General features: G+C 36.2%; 1 protein-coding gene across 38 annotated transcripts in view; it reads left to right on the forward strand.

Annotated features, from left to right (window-relative positions):
- The window catches only part of APC (APC regulator of WNT signaling pathway), a 157,105-nt gene extending 140,120 nt beyond the window's left edge, over positions 1-16,985 (forward strand). For all 38 annotated transcript variants that reach the window (XM_058277067.2, XM_058277101.2, XM_071209434.1 and 35 more), the window contains 5 exons: positions 2,247-2,386; positions 2,961-3,038; positions 3,324-3,440; positions 7,510-7,724; positions 9,399-16,985. In XM_058277067.2, coding sequence (XP_058133050.1) covers positions 2,247-2,386; positions 2,961-3,038; positions 3,324-3,440; positions 7,510-7,724; positions 9,399-15,975 — 7,127 coding nt within the window. In that variant the 3' untranslated portion in view covers positions 15,976-16,985. The remainder of the gene's footprint in view (positions 1-2,246; positions 2,387-2,960; positions 3,039-3,323; positions 3,441-7,509; positions 7,725-9,398) is intronic.
- Positions 16,986-17,192: the final 207 nt, after the last annotated feature.

A 17,192-nucleotide genomic window follows, 5' to 3' on the forward strand; every position in this document is an offset into this window, starting at 1 on the left:
TTTTGGTCTTGATACTCTGCATTTTAATGCCCAGCATTTTGGTGGTTCCATTACTATACTGGGCCAGTGTCTTCAGGTCTGTGGTGATTGCTGCTAGGTCAATTTCGTGGGTCAAAATTCTCAGTTCTTTTACTGTTTCCTTCTCCTTTACCTATTAAATGGTGAAATCCTTTAAGTTCTATTCTGGGCTCTCTTCTCCCCCTTCCTTTTAGTCTGTATCAGCCACTTGCATGGCTTCAGCTATGTTGTTTTTCAAATTTACATCTCAATCCAAGTTCTCCCTCCTGAGTTTTAGAAACATCATCAAACTGCTTTATCTGCCTTCTTCACTTAAATGGCTTTTCAGATACTTCTACCTCACCTATCTAAACTGAGCTTACTTTCCCACACTCAAATCTCTATCTTCTCCAGAGTTCTTTTTCTCAGAAAATGGGATCCCAGTCAACCCATATGTTCAAGCCAGAATCTTGGAAGTCATCCAGGACTCCATCCTTATCCTGCACTGCTCTTCTTTTCATCATCCAAATCACGATTATCTCATCTATTCTAAAGTACTTTGTCTTACTTGTCTCTCCCCATTTCCAATCATAATCTGTTCTGCACACTGCAACCACAGTAGCTTATTTAGAATATTTAATTATTTCTTACCTTGCCTAAAATCTCTTAACCTGGCATATAAGATCTTGCATGACTGGGCCCAGCCCATTTCTCTGGCCTTGTCTTGTGGCCCTCTTCTTGTTGCTATCCATACTCAAGCACTTTGTGCTTTCTCAGACACAGGGGCCCTTGCAAATGCTATTTTCTCTGCCTAAAACGCTTTTATCACTCCTGCCCTTGTCTCTCTGTATATTCATTCATCCGTTAAGTCTCACCATAAACATGATTTCCTAAGTTTTTTTCCTGATCCCCAGACTAGGTTAACTAGGTTAAGCTTGCCCTTTGCTTCTATATACTCCATCACACTTAAATTAGTTGTTCAATGTCTATATTTGTTCTAATCTTTAAGCTCCATAAACAGTGCCTGTATTTTGTTTACTGACTATATATGGATGGGTGGGTGGATGTAAATCTTCCTAAATATGGTTTGTATTTCCCTAACCAAATTAATTTTCACCTCTCTACATGCAGAGTCATCTGTCACTTCTGCTAGTCACATAGCCTTGCAAAAATCTTCCTACAGTTAAATCCCTTGCCTGAGATTTTTGCTCCAGGATACAACTTTGCCTCATTGTCTATCTTGCCAATTCTTCTGCATACTGATCCTCTCAAGATAATTTATAAAAGTATTAAATGTACTTGTTCTCTTTCAGATTAACAACCTGTTCAGACACTCACTGTCTGAATTGCCTATATATGTTCATCCTTTTTTTTTTTCCTGGCTAAGTCCCTTCTCTGTGACAAAACAATATCCTCAGTCTTATGATGATTAAATATTTTGAATAGCCTCCATATGCATTTTTATCTTTCTTTTTGTTCAGTCTCACCATTTTGCTTTGCCTTTTATTTTTTTTCATTTTCCTTTATGTCTTTCCCTTTCTTTTCTCCTCATTTATCTTGTTGCCTTCCTAGTGTTGATCACTGTGGGCATTGTTGAGCATATCCAGTGGTGGGAATCAAAGGGAAACAAACACTGATTGCTAGGGTAATAGATGTTTGATAAGTGAATATCAAAGAAAAGTGAGGAAAAAGTGTTGTTTTATAAAGCTTAGTAAATAAGTTGAATAGATAATTCTTTTTCATTAAAAAAAAAAGCTTTGCTTCATGCACAGTTTCATTTAAAAGTTTCAGTATCCCTATCGGTAATTATTTGGCATATTAAAAAATATTAACTAGGCCACAGCATGTGACAGTGAAGAGTATTTGTAAAGTCCTAATAATAATTATATTTTTCTACTTAACGTTCAGGAAGACCTAGTGTTAACCTTAGAAAATAACCTTATTTATGTTGGCAAGGTACAGTGTGTATATACTAGAGATATAATAATTCTTATTTCACTCAGTAAGGCAAGAAGCCAGAGGGTAGAGAAATTGGCAGGAAATAGAGAAGCTGTCAATTATACTTTATAACTATATTATACAAAAGTCTCTTATAGTAGTTTCTGTGGCTTACGATTCTTAAGGCAAATTTAAACCATGTATTCTTATTCTTTGAGATTTCTTTTTCCTAGTGTCTAAGATACCAACATCATACCAGTTTGTTTTATTTTAGATTATTGTCTTTTTCCTCTTGCCCTTTTTAAAATTAGGGGGACTACAGGCCATTGCAGAATTATTGCAAGTGGACTGTGAAATGTATGGGCTTACTAATGACCACTACAGTATTACATTAAGAAGATATGCTGGAATGGCTTTGACAAACTTGACTTTCGGAGATGTAGCCAACAAGGTATGTTTTTATGAGATCCATTTCATATATTATCAGGTATGAGTTAATTTACTTTCATACAAACTACTTTTTACTGATTTTTTTTTCCCACTCTCCTCATTAATCAATGACTAATAAAAACCTATACTGTACAGCCCAGTAGATATCTGTACTTGTTTGGTTGTCTTATGCCTAAACAAAGGCAAAAGCATACAGCTGTGACACAGTATTGACTTCGTCTTATAAAATCACATTAAAAATACTTTTCTTAGGAATGAGAACAAGTCTGAAAATCCTGATGACTAAGGCAAGTATTATTCACATACTGGTTCTGCCCAAGTAAGAAACATTACTTCAAAACCCTTTGCTTATATTTCTGATCATTTATTCACTTTATTTTTCCAGTTTGGCAGGGGAAGAACAGATAGCAAAGGATTGAAGGAGTATTTGTCTTTTACTTATATAATCAATTTCTATATTTTTATGGGCAAAATATTAGTTATGATTAAAATCAGGCAATTAAAACTAGATTTGAAATTCTGTTGCACACCTTCAGGTTGCTTCTTGACCCTCTGCTCCATATCCGATTTTACAGGCTACACTGTGCTCTATGAAAGGCTGCATGAGAGCCCTTGTGGCCCAACTAAAATCTGAAAGTGAAGACTTACAGCAGGTACTACTAAGAATTCTGTTGTTTTTCTTAGATGTCAATATCCATTGTCCTGATTTAGAGTAATTTAAGCTGTGGCTCATTATTTACAGTCTCATGTTTGAATTATGATTACATTAACACCAGAAGAAAGGAAAATACAGGCATTCCTTTTGATACCATACTTGTATTTAGGAAGAATTTCTGTATTAATAGATTTCTACTCCCTCTTTGAGCATTTAAAAACAGAAAAACAACTAGTATCAGTCACTGTATATGTAAGTTATTATGCTATTCCTTCATTTGCAGGTTATTGCAAGTGTTTTGAGGAATTTATCTTGGCGAGCAGATGTAAATAGTAAAAAGACATTGCGTGAAGTTGGAAGTGTAAAGGCATTGATGGAATGTGCTTTGGAAGTTAAAAAGGTACCTTGGAATATGTTTAGTACTGTAATACAAGTTCTTGCTTTTTTGCTTTCCTCTCCCACTCCTGTAATGCCCTAATTCTGATCTGCTTGTTTTACCAGTACTTAGTCTCAGAGTGCTCCAAACTCCTGAAGTATTAAGGTGAAAAAGATTATGCAACATGGCTTTAGCATAAATCAGAGTTTCTCAGCCTCAGCACGATTCACATTCAGGACTGGGTAATTGTTTCTAATGGTGAGGCTCACCTGTGCTTTGTATGATGTTTATCAGTATCCCTGGCCTCTGCCACCAGCTGCCAGTATACGCCCTCCCCCTGCCATAGTGGTGACAATCAAAAATGTCTCCCGATATTGCCAAATGTTCCCCAAGGGAAAGAAGAACAAAACTGCCCCCAGTTGAGAATCACTGTGTGTTACCTTTATGCTCTCCAAATCTTGGTCCCTCAAAGGCCTCAAATTTTGATGGTCAGCTTATCAAGAAGTGATCAGACCCAAGAATGAGGAATCTGTCAAGTAATAATTTATTTACTTGAAGGAAGTTAGCTTTGGGTGGGATACCTACTTCAGAAACTAAGCTAATTTTTTTTTAAAACGCAAATTTGTAATCTGAAAGGAACCAAGAAAGTCTTCTTAGCTAGTGTGGGCTTCCTTTCACACCCAGCCAGTCCTCCTAGATCCATAGCCTATACTTTTTCTTCAAAACTTCCCTTTTCAGAAAAGGCAGAGTTTTGTTTTTGATTGTTTAGTTATGTGCTTTTTGAAAATCATTTTTACCTGGAAAACCCAAGAAAATCAACTGAAAATTATTAAAAATTTCAAGACACATATTCAACAAAGTGACTAGGTATAAATATAACATTCAAATATATTTACATTCTGCATAAAGATAACTTTAAAAAACTACTGAATAGTCAGAAGACTTGTATAAACACTTCAATAAAGAAAAGAAGATATATGAATAGTCAGTAAACACATGAAAAGATATTCAGTGTCATCAGTCATCAGGGAAATACTACACTATTAGATACCATTTCACATACTACATTGGTTAAAATTTTAAAGATTGACTCCGTGTTTGCAAGAATGTGGAGCCACTGAAATTCTTATATATGGCTGGTGGGATTGTTAAATAGTATAACCACTTAAAAAAAAAAATTTGGCAGTTTTTTAGTTAAACATACATCTACCATATCACCCAGCCATTCCATTCTTAAATATTTACCCAAGAGGAACAGAAATTTATGTTCATACAAAGACTTACACACAAATATTCACAGCAACTGTATTTATAATAGCCAAAAACTGGAAACAACTCTACTGTCCATCAGTAGATGAAGGGTTGAACAAATTGTGAAACAATGTAATACTACTCAGCTAAAAAAGAGAATGAACTATTGATACTGCAACAGTCTATAGTGACAGAAAACAGGTCAGTGGTTGACTAGAGTTGGGCATTGAAAGGGGTGGATTACAAAGGGGTACTAGGAGACTTTTGGAGGTGATGACAACGTTTTCTTGGTTGGGGTGATGATTTCATGGGTAATATATATATATATCAGAACTTAACAAATTGTACACTTGTAATATATGCGGTTTATTGTTCTTCAATTATATCTACATAAAATTGTATCAAAAAATTAGAACCATGCACACTTAAAGATTTCTCATGTAATCAACCACATATATTTTCAGAAAAATGTAATGTGCTTGAATGAGAACTTTTACTGCTGCTGAAGAGTTTTTACTTTATTATCTCCTAAGTGCCTCAAATATGAACATACAATCTAACTGCTAAAATCTAAGATAAAACTCACACAAAACTGAAAGACAGAAAAGAAGGCCATGATAAATAGAAAGATATATGCTATTCTTAAAAAGGAAGAGTGGCATATTTTATCATTTCTCTTTAAATTTTTAATGCAAGCCCAACCTTAGAGAACTAGCCTATCAGAGATTTATAATAACCAGTTCTGATTTGGGTATGCTTCTGGTTAGTAATATTAGAATTTGTTTCCTCTTTCTCTCTACATTCAATAAGCAGTCATTATGAACACTTCCTTTTCATTTTTCGTCTCTCCTATCTCAACTTCATATATTACTGATGACCAAGAGAATTAAGACTATTTTCCATATCCACCATGTACTGCACTACTTTAACTTCATTCCACTGGCTCTTACTCTTCTACACAATAGAGTTTCCTTTATCTGTACTCTGCTTCACATTTTGCTGTTTACTTAAAGCTGTTAGTTCCTAACTCATCTTCTACACCTTCTTTATGGAGTCTTCTCTTTTAACATTCCATCTATCTATAAGAAGCCCAGTATTTTGAAGATTGGGGTGGGGGTAGGAATCTGTTATATTGCTAACTACTGCTATATTTCTCTTTTTCCTTTAACAACCAAAGCCCTGAAGAAGTACTTGCACCATTTCTTAATAGGTCATACCTTTTTTGGTCCCTCTAAATTTTGCTTCTGACACAACCTTCTCAGTCACAAGACAGATTTATAGATATACTTTGGTTTTTCTTTTTTACTTTCACTTATATTTGATAGTTTTGTTGGTTTTTTTTTTTTTGTCATCATAACTCCTCCCTTGGCCTAACTTGTAATATTTCTTCTTATCCTTTGTAATTATAACTATAAAGCTTCTTTGAAACATAAACTTTGTCCCTCTACCCAGAGAGCAACTTCTGTTTTCCCACCTTAACTCTCACCTCTGGGCCAATTGCAATTTACCTCACTTCTCTAAACTCTTGCTATTTTTTTCAGGACACTTTGAATGTGGCACTTTTACCTCAGTCACAATGTAATTAAAATCAAGCTCTTATCCCCCTCCCATTTTGATTATTGAAAGCACTTCCTCCCTGCCTTCCATACTTTGACTGAATCATAACAAGTACTATCTCAAATTGCTCACAGATTGTTTTATTCATTTAATTTTCTGATGAAAATGATACAGGACCTAAAAGTTTCTTATGGCATTTGAGACCTTCCTTTAACCTCTCTGACCTTACTTTCCACTGTTTCCCAAGATGGACATTTTTCTCCTCAGTGTACTTTGTTTCTCAGTGCTCCCTTACTGATACACACTTCCGTGCCTTTCCTCATTCTACTGCCCCACCAGGGGCAACTGTCTTCTTTTCTTTCTGAAGGTACTTCTGTAGAGCTGCTCTTCTCCATGGAATATTTTGTTTAAATTCATGCAATAATCTTTCCTTTAGAGCAGTTTGTTTTATGTATGTTTTTGTTATCTTTTTTACTCTAAAGTAAATTGTTAGCACCTTCAAAGCAGGTAACAGTTTGCTTATATTTGTGTATAATTTTGATAGGCACAGAGTAGGTTTCCAATGATAGTTTTTCCCTTTATTGATACATAATAATAAGAAAGACTGACATCAAGAGCAGAGCACATTCTGACCTGACACTCAGAGTATTTATATGAAAGTTAAATTTTGACAATTTAGTGTGATATTATATCTTAAGAAGTTCTATTTTTATGATTACTTTGTCTCTTTGGGAGCTTTAAGAAATTGGAGTTTTTCCAATCTACTTTTTTCTTTTTAATAAGATTATGTTACTAGTTTTGAATCGACCACATACAGAAATAGATGTCTGTGTGTTTTATCCAAACAGAATATGTACATACTGTTCTGCAACTTGCTTTTTTCATTTAACAATACTCTTTAGATACCTTTCCATATTGGTACATAGAGATTGTTCCCAGTTTCTGTTTTCCTAAGACTGTTCTCTTTCCATAATGCATATCCATTCCATTTCATATTCTAATAAAAGCTCTTTTAAGATACGTGTGTACCATCTAAGCACTTACAATGAAGTTCATAAGGTCATTAGTTTAATATTGTTTTCTGCTTGTTTTATATGGATATCACTGACTTAAATTCCATTTGGTATTTTTTAAGTTTTTCTGTGAAGATTCCCTAATACTTTATCAGTGAGAGGTGGGCACTAGGGAAGATCAGAATGTAATTTTTATTCAGTAGAAGTAAAGATAGAAGTTATGAGACAAATTCCAACTCTAATTAGATGATACATACTCTGTTTCTTAATAGGAATCAACCCTCAAAAGTGTATTGAGTGCCTTATGGAATTTGTCAGCACATTGCACTGAGAATAAAGCTGATATATGTGCTGTGGATGGTGCACTTGCATTTTTGGTTGGCACTCTGACCTACCGGAGCCAGACAAATACTTTAGCCATTATCGAAAGTGGAGGTGGGATTTTACGGAATGTATCCAGCTTGATAGCTACAAATGAGGACCACAGGTATATACAAAGTTTTATACTATTTTTAAATAAATTAGTGTAGAATTCATATGCTCAAAGAGACCTAATTGTAAGGAACGTTTTGTCTAATTATGAAAGTGCTAAGTCAATATATTTATTATGGTGAAAAGACGACTATTGACTCTCTGTTTAACTCATTAGTGTATACTAATAAGAGTTCATAGTAAAAAGGAGTCTAGAAATAAACAAGTGATAGTTAAAGGAATAGCCCTTATGTGGAGGGGAAAAAATAAAATCACATACAATAAGACGAAATCCCTTCCTATGTGTTAGTATGGCATAAAGGAATATGAGGCTTATGTTTTTAATTTATGGGTAAAATACATAAAGTATAAAAATTCACATTTTTCTAATGGTGTCTTAATATCAGTAATCATCACAGCCATCCATCCAGTCTACTTGAGCTGTGAAACTTAAGAGAGAGCAGCTCAGGTACAGGGCATACATCCTCAGAACTCGGGCTCTGTATTTGTATTATGTCAGTAATGCTTCTACAGCATTTTTTTTTTTTTAATTTATCCAGTATTTTCTCTCATTTTCAGAAAAAAAAGATCATGAGGTATTTTCAGTAAGATAATTTATAAGGAATGTAAACATTTTTTTTAAGTTTTTGATGCATAAACTATAAGCTGTATAGCCCTTTCTGCTATGCAAAGAAGATTCCTTAAACTTAAGAAGCACTCAATTACTGATTTGTTGAGAGAAGACCACAGTGTTCAAGCATCTTGTCAGTTTAAACCAGTCAATTTAAAGCCCACTGAAACAAAATATGCTGTCATTAGACTTCAGTTTGCTGTCCATTAAAAAAATTATAATTCTTTCAAGTCCCAAGAGTTCATTATGCTGATTTACAACTCTTGTTTTTACAGTTACCTTTAAATATTTTGAAAAACCTTAATTCACTTCATTTTTTAAAATAACGATTATATACACAATTTGTCAAAAAACACTTGTAAGGAGAATGGCACTTTCTAAAATCAAGCCAGAGACAGAGATTTCTCTAAAAAGTCAGTTTGCCAATCCAGGAGTTTACAATGTGCCCCCTGACTACATAGAGATTTATCAGTTCTTCAGCTTACCTTGTCCATGATATCTTCGTTGTCAGCACTGTGGCACCCATTCATAGATTAAATTACCACAAAGTCCTTGTTTAGCATAAGATTTCATGATATATTTATTAAATTGGGGAACTCTGCTGCCATGTGAATGGAGGAAATGTATCTGCTCAAGAAAAATTTTAAAGAGCTATTGGGTCAGAGGTAATGCAGAATAGGTTAAAATTAACCCTATTATTTCTTTTAGTGTGACAAATAAGTGCCTTAACACAATAAATATTAAATAAAGAACAAAAGGAAGTGTGAAATGCTTGGAATTTATGTGATATTTGGTATAATCATGTTTATTGTTCAATTTTAGTAGTTATTTTTAGATTTTTTTTTTTTTTTTCTTTTTGTCTAGCTATAGACATGAAAAGGGGTTTCAGGTCAATTTCCAGTTTCAGTTCTTTTTTTAAAAAAAAATGGAAATGTTTTATTTTTAAAGAAGCTTTAGATTACATAAATGTTATATTTTTACATTTAATTTTTTTTTATCTGTTATTACTGCACACAGTAATTTTGTCCTTGATTTTCTGATGTCTTATTTTTGTTCCAGGCAAATCCTAAGAGAGAACAACTGTCTGCAAACATTATTACAACACTTGAAATCTCATAGTTTGACAATAGTCAGTAATGCATGTGGAACCTTGTGGAATCTCTCAGCAAGAAATCCTAAAGACCAAGAAGCATTATGGGACATGGGGGCAGTTAGCATGCTCAAAAACCTCATTCACTCAAAGCACAAAATGATTGCTATGGGAAGTGCTGCAGCATTAAGGAATCTTATGGCAAATAGACCCGCAAAGTATAAGGATGCCAATATTATGTCTCCTGGTTCAAGCTTGCCATCTCTTCATGTTAGGAAGCAGAAAGCCCTGGAAGCAGAATTAGATGCACAGCATTTATCAGAAACATTTGACAATATTGACAATTTAAGTCCCAAGGCATCTCATCGTAGTAAGCAGAGACACAAGCCAAGTCTTTATGGTGACTATGTTTTTGACACCAATCGGCATGATGATAATAGGTCAGACAATTTTAATGCTGGAAACATGACTGTCCTTTCCCCGTATTTAAACACTACAGTATTGCCCAGCTCCTCTTCTTCAAGGGGAAGTTTAGATAGCTCTCGTTCTGAAAAAGATAGAAGTTTGGAGAGAGAAAGAGGAATTGGCCTAGGCAGCTACCATCCAGCAACAGAAAATCCAGGAACCTCTTCAAAGCGAGGTTTGCAGATCTCCACTACTGCAGCCCAGATTGCCAAAGTCATGGAAGAAGTGTCAGCCATTCATACCTCCCAGGAAGACAGAAGTTCTGGGTCTACCACTGAATTACATTGTGTAACAGACGAAAGGAATGCATTAAGAAGAAGCTCTACTACTCACACACATTCAAACACTTACAACTTCACTAAGTCAGAAAATTCAAATAGGACATGTCCTATGCCTTATGCCAAATTAGAATATAAGAGATCTTCAAATGATAGTTTAAATAGTGTTAGTAGTAGTGATGGTTATGGTAAAAGAGGTCAAATGAAACCCTCAATTGAATCCTATTCTGAAGATGATGAAAGTAAATTTTGCAGTTATGGTCAATATCCAGCTGACCTAGCTCATAAAATACATAGTGCAAATCATATGGATGATAATGATGGAGAGCTAGATACCCCAATAAATTATAGTCTTAAGTATTCAGATGAGCAGTTGAACTCTGGAAGGCAAAGTCCTTCACAGAATGAAAGATGGGCAAGACCCAAACATGTAATAGAAGATGAAATAAAACCAAGTGAGCAAAGACAATCAAGGAGTCAAAGCACAACTTATCCTGTTTATAGTGAGAGTACTGATGATAAACACCTCAAATTCCAACCCCATTTTGGGCAGCAAGAATGTGTTTCCCCATATAGGTCAAGGGGAGCCAGTGGTTCGGAGACAAGTCGAATGGGTTCTAATCATGGAATTAATCAAAATGTAAACCAGTCTTTGTGTCAGGAAGATGATTATGAGGATGATAAGCCAACCAACTATAGTGAACGCTACTCCGAAGAAGAGCAGCATGAAGAAGAAGAGAGACCAACAAATTATAGCATAAAATATAATGAAGAAAAACATCATGTGGATCAGCCTATTGATTATAGTTTAAAATATGCCACAGACATTCCCTCCTCACAGAACCCATCATTTTCATTCTCAAAGAGTTCATCCGGACAAAGCACTAAAACTGAACATATCTCTTCAAGCAGTGAGACTACATCCACACCTTCATCTAATGCCAAGAGGCAGAATCCACTTCATCCAAGTACAACACAAAGTAGAAGTGGTCAGTCTCAAAAAGCTAACTCTTGCAAAGTTCCTTCTATCAACCAAGAAACAATACAGACTTACTGTGTAGAAGATACCCCAATATGTTTTTCAAGGTGTAGCTCATTATCATCTTTGTCGTCAGCTGAAGATGAAATAGGATGCAATCAAGGGACACAGGACACCGATTCTGCTAACACTCTGCAAATAGCAGAACTAAAAGAAAACAGTGGAACTAGATCAAATGAGGATCCTGTGAGTGAAGTTCCAGCAGTGTCACAGCACATTAGAACCAAATCCATCAGACTTCAGGCTTCTGGTTTATCTTCTTCAGAATCAACCAGAAACAAAGCTGTTGAATTTTCTTCAGGGGCCAAATCTCCATCAAAAAGTGGTGCTCAGACACCTAAAAGTCCACCAGAGCACTATGTTCAGGAGACTCCACTCATGTTTAGCAGATGCACTTCTGTCAGTTCACTCGATAGTTTTGAGAGTCGTTCAATTGCCAGCTCTGTTCAGAGTGAGCCCTGCAGTGGAATGGTAAGTGGCATTATAAGCCCCAGTGACCTTCCAGATAGCCCTGGACAAACCATGCCACCGAGCAGAAGTAAAACTCCTCCTCCTCCTCCTCCTCAAACTGTTCAGACCAAGCAAGAGGTATCCAAAAATAAAGTACCTAATGCTGAAAAGAGAGAGAGTGGACCTAAGCAAGCTGCTGTAAATGCTGCTGTGCAGAGGGTCCAGGTTCTTCCCGAAGCTGATACTTTATTACATTTTGCCACAGAAAGTACTCCAGATGGATTTTCTTGTTCATCTAGCCTCAGCGCTCTGAGTCTTGATGAGCCATATATACAGAAAGATGTGGAATTGAGAATAATGCCTCCAGTTCAGGAAAATGACAATGGAAATGAAACAGAATCTGAACAGCCTGAAGAGTCAAATGAAAATCAGGAAAAAGAGATAGAAAAACCTACAGATTGTGAAAAAGATCTATTAGATGACTCAGATGATGATGACATTGAAATATTAGAAGAATGTATTATTTCTGCCATGCCAACAAAATCATCACGCAAAGCTAAAAAGCCAGCCCAGACTGCTTCGAAAGTGCCTCCACCTGTGGCAAGAAAACCAAGTCAACTGCCTGTGTACAAACTTCTACCATCACAAAACAGGTTACAAGCACAAAAGCATGTTAGTTTTACACCAGGAGATGATATGCCACGGGTGTACTGTGTAGAAGGGACACCTATAAACTTTTCCACAACTACATCTCTAAGTGATCTAACAATAGAGTCCCCTCCAAATGAGTTAGCTGCTGGAGAAGGGGTCAGAGCAGGGGCACAGTCAGGTGAATTTGAAAAACGAGATACCATTCCTACAGAAGGCAGAAGTACAGATGAGGCTCAAAGAGGAAAAACCTCATCTATAACCATACCTGAATTGGATGACAATAAAACAGAGGAGGGTGATATTCTTGCAGAATGCATTAATTCTGCTATGCCCAAAGGAAAAAGTCACAAACCTTTCCGTATAAAAAAGATAATGGACCAAGTCCAACAAGCATCTGCATCATCACCTGGAACTAGTAAAAATCAGTTAGATGGTAAGAAAAAGAAACCTACTTCACCAGTAAAACCTATACCACAAAATACTGAATATAGGACACATGTAAGAAAAAATATAGATGCAAAAACTAATTTGAATGCTGAAAGAACTTTCTCAGATAAAGATCCAAAGAAACAGAACTTGAAAAATAATTCCAAGGACTTGAATGATAAGCTACCAAATAATGAAGATAGAGTCAGAGGAAGTTTTACTTTTGATTCACCTCATCATTACACACCTATTGAAGGAACTCCTTACTGTTTTTCACGAAATGATTCTTTGAGTTCTCTAGATTTTGATGATGATGATGTTGACCTTTCCAGGGAAAAGGCTGAATTAAGAAAGGGAAAAGAAAATAAAGAATCAGAAGCTAAAGTGACCAGCCACACAGAACTAACTTCAAATCAACATCCAACTAATAAGACACAGCCTGTTACAAAACACGTAGTAAACCGAGGTCAGTCTAAACCCATACTACAAAAGCAATCCACTTTTCCCCAGTCATCCAAAGACATACCAGACAGAGGGGCAGCAACTGATGAAAAATTACAGAATTTTGCTATTGAAAATACTCCAGTTTGCTTTTCTCGTAATTCCTCTCTCAGTTCTCTCAGTGACATTGACCAAGAAAACAACAATAAAGAAAATGGACCTATGAAAGAGACTGAGCCCCCTGACTCACAGGGAGAACCAAGTAAGCCGCAGGCATCTGGTTATGCTCCTAAATCATTTCATGTTGAAGATACTCCTGTTTGTTTCTCAAGAAACAGTTCTCTCAGTTCTCTTAGTATTGATTCTGAAGATGACCTTTTGCAGGAATGTATAAGTTCTGCAATGCCAAAAAAGAGAAAACCTTCAAGACTCAAGGGTGATCATGAAAAGCATAGTCCCAGAAATATGGGTGGCATATTAGCAGAAGATCTAACACTTGATTTGAAAGACATACAGAGACTAGATTCAGAACATGGTTTATCCCCTGATTCAGAAAATTTTGATTGGAAGGCTATTCAGGAAGGTGCAAATTCCATAGTGAGTAGTTTACATCAAGCTGCTGCTGCTGCTTGTTTATCTAGACAAGCTTCATCTGATTCAGATTCCATCCTTTCACTGAAATCAGGAATCTCTCTGGGATCACCATTTCATCTTACACCTGATCAAGAAGAAAAACCGTTTACAAGTAATAAAGGCCCACGAATTCTAAAACCTGGGGAGAAAAGTACATTGGAAACTAAAAAGATAGAATCTGAAAACAAAGGAATCAAAGGAGGAAAAAAAGTTTATAAAAGTTTGATTACTGGAAAAGTTCGATCTAATTCAGAAGTTTCAAGTCAAATGAAGCAACCCCTTCAAACAAACATGCCTTCAATCTCTAGAGGTAGAACAATGATTCATATCCCAGGAGTTAGAAATAGCTCTTCAAGTACAAGCCCTGTTTCTAAAAAAGTCCCACCACTTAAGACTCCAACCTCCAAAAGCCCTAGTGAAGGTCAGACAGCCACCACTTCTCCTAGAGGAGCCAAGCCATCGGTCAAGTCAGAATTAAGCCCTGTTACCAGGCAGACTTCCCAGCCAAGTGGGTCAAATAAAGGACCTTCTAGATCAGGATCTAGAGATTCCACTCCTTCAAGACCTGCCCAGCAACCATTAAGTAGACCCATGCATTCTCCAGGACGAAACTCAATTTCTCCTGGTAGAAACGGAATAAGTCCTCCTAACAAATTATCTCAACTGCCAAGGACATCATCACCTAGTACTGCTTCAACTAAGTCCTCAGGTTCTGGGAAAATGTCATACACATCCCCAGGCAGACAGATGAGCCAACAGAACCTACCTAAACAAACGGGTTTATCCAAGAATGCCAGTAGTATCCCAAGAAGTGAGTCTGCCTCCAAAGGACTAAATCAGATAAATAATAGCAATGGAGCCAATAAAAAGGTAGAACTTTCTAGAATGTCTTCAACTAAATCTAGTGGAAGTGAATCTGATAGATCAGAGAGACCCGTATTAGTACGCCAGTCAACTTTTATCAAAGAAGCTCCAAGCCCAACCCTAAGGAGAAAATTGGAGGAATCTGCTTCATTTGAATCTCTTTCTCCATCTTCTAGACCAGATTCTCCCACTAGGTCCCAGACACAGACTCCAGTTTTAAGTCCTTCACTTCTTGATATGTCTCTCTCCACACATTCATCTGTTCAGGCTGGTGGATGGCGAAAACTCCCACCTAATCTCAGTCCCACTATAGAATATAATGATGGAAGGCCAGCAAAGCGCCATGATATAGCACGTTCCCATTCCGAAAGCCCTTCCAGACTTCCCATCAATAGGTCAGGAACCTGGAAACGTGAGCACAGCAAACATTCATCGTCCCTTCCTCGAGTAAGCACTTGGAGAAGAACTGGAAGTTCATCCTCAATTCTTTCTGCTTCATCAGAATCCAGTGAAAAAGCAAAAAGTGAGGATGAAAAACATGTGAACTCTATTTCAGGAACCAAACTAGCTAAAGAAAACCAAGTATTCACAAAAGGAACATGGAGAAAAATAAAAGAAAGTGAAATTTCTCCCACAAATAGTACTTCTCAGACCACTTCCTCAGGTGCTACAAATGGTGCTGATTCAAAGACTCTAATTTATCAAATGGCACCTGCTGTTTCTAAAACAGAGGATGTTTGGGTGAGAATTGAGGACTGTCCCATTAACAACCCTAGGTCTGGAAAATCTCCCACAGGAAATACTCCCCCAGTGATTGACAGTGTTTCAGAAAAGGGAAATCTAAATGTTAAAGATTCAAAAGATAATCAGGGAAAACAAAATATGAGTAATGGCAGTGCTCCTGTCCGCACAGTGGGTTTGGAAAACCACCTAAACTCCTTTATTCAGGTAGAGAACCCAGACCAAAAAGGAACCGAGGCAAAACCGGGACCAAGTAATCCTGCCCCTGTACCAGAGACTAATGAAAGTTCTATTGCTGACCGTACCCCATTCAGTTCTAGCAGCTCAAGCAAACACAGTTCACCTAGTGGGACCGTTGCTGCCCGAGTGACTCCTTTTAATTACAACCCAAGCCCAAGGAAAAGCAGCGCAGATAGCACTTCAGCCCGGCCATCTCAGATCCCGACACCAGTGAATAACAACACAAAGAAACGCGATTCAAAAACTGACAATACAGAATCCAGTGGAACTCAAAGTCCTAAGCGCCATTCTGGGTCTTACCTTGTAACATCCGTTTGAAAGAGCTAGAATGAGAAACAAAGAAAATTATGTATTACAACTGCTATGTAGGAATTTTGTTTCAAATGAAACTTTAAAAAACTGAAAAAATTTTGTAAATAGGTTTGATTCTTGTTAGAGGGGTTTTGTTCTGGAAGCCATATTTGATAGTATACTTGTCTTCACTGGTCATATTTTGGAAGGCACACTTGATAGGTAGGAAGAAAATAGTAAAGCCAAGTATATTTGTACAGTATGTTTCACATGTATTTAAGTAGCATACCATACCATCATCCTTTAATTATTGCTTGTCTTAAAATAATGAACACTACAGATAGAAGATATGATATATTGTTGTTATCAATCATTTCTAGATTATAAACTGACTAAACTTACATCAGGGAGAAATTGGTATTTATGCAAAAAAAATCTGTTTTAGTCCTTGTAAGTCCATCTATCATCATAATTAATCATGTGGCTGTGAAATTCACAGTAATATGGTTCCCGATTAACAAGTTTGCCCAGCCTGCTTTGCTTTACTGCATGAATGAAACTGATGGTTCAATTTCAGAAGTAATGACTAATGGTTCTGTGGTCACATGATGTGCATATAGATAGCTACAGTGTAACACTTTACACTATTTTGTGCTCAAAAAATCTGTGTAACTGTAAAACATTGAATGAAACTATTTTACCTGAACTAGATTTTATCTGAAAGTAGGTAGAATTTTTGCTATGCTGTAACTTGTTGTATATTCTGGTATTTGAGGTGAGATGGCTGCTCTTTTATTAATGAGACATGAGTCATGTCTCAACAGAAACTAAATGAACACTTCAGAATAAATTATTGCTGTATGTAAACTGTTACTGAAATTGGTATTTGTTTGAAGGGTCTTATTTCGCATTTTAATAATTGTTAAAGAGCCTCTTTTTAAAAGCCTATATAAATTTTTTCTTCAAATTCTATGCATTAAGAGTAAAATTCCTCTTACTGTAATAAAAAAAATTGAAGATTATGCATTGGCACTTAACAATTCCTGAAATTCATTTTTCTTTGTGTGATTAGCACTTCCTGATGTGTAATATTTTTTCACTTATTTTTTTTCATACTCCACTGGAGACCATTTAAAACAAATTCATATAATAGTAATGTAAACGGTCTAGCACAAAACTAGGCATCTAACATAATGGGCCTACATAGAATATTTCCTTTTTCTCAATAGAATTCTAAACTTGAA

The sequence above is a fragment of the Dasypus novemcinctus genome, chromosome 2, assembly GCF_030445035.2.
Source record: "Dasypus novemcinctus isolate mDasNov1 chromosome 2, mDasNov1.1.hap2, whole genome shotgun sequence".
Classification (NCBI taxonomy): Eukaryota; Metazoa; Chordata; class Mammalia; order Cingulata; family Dasypodidae; genus Dasypus; species Dasypus novemcinctus.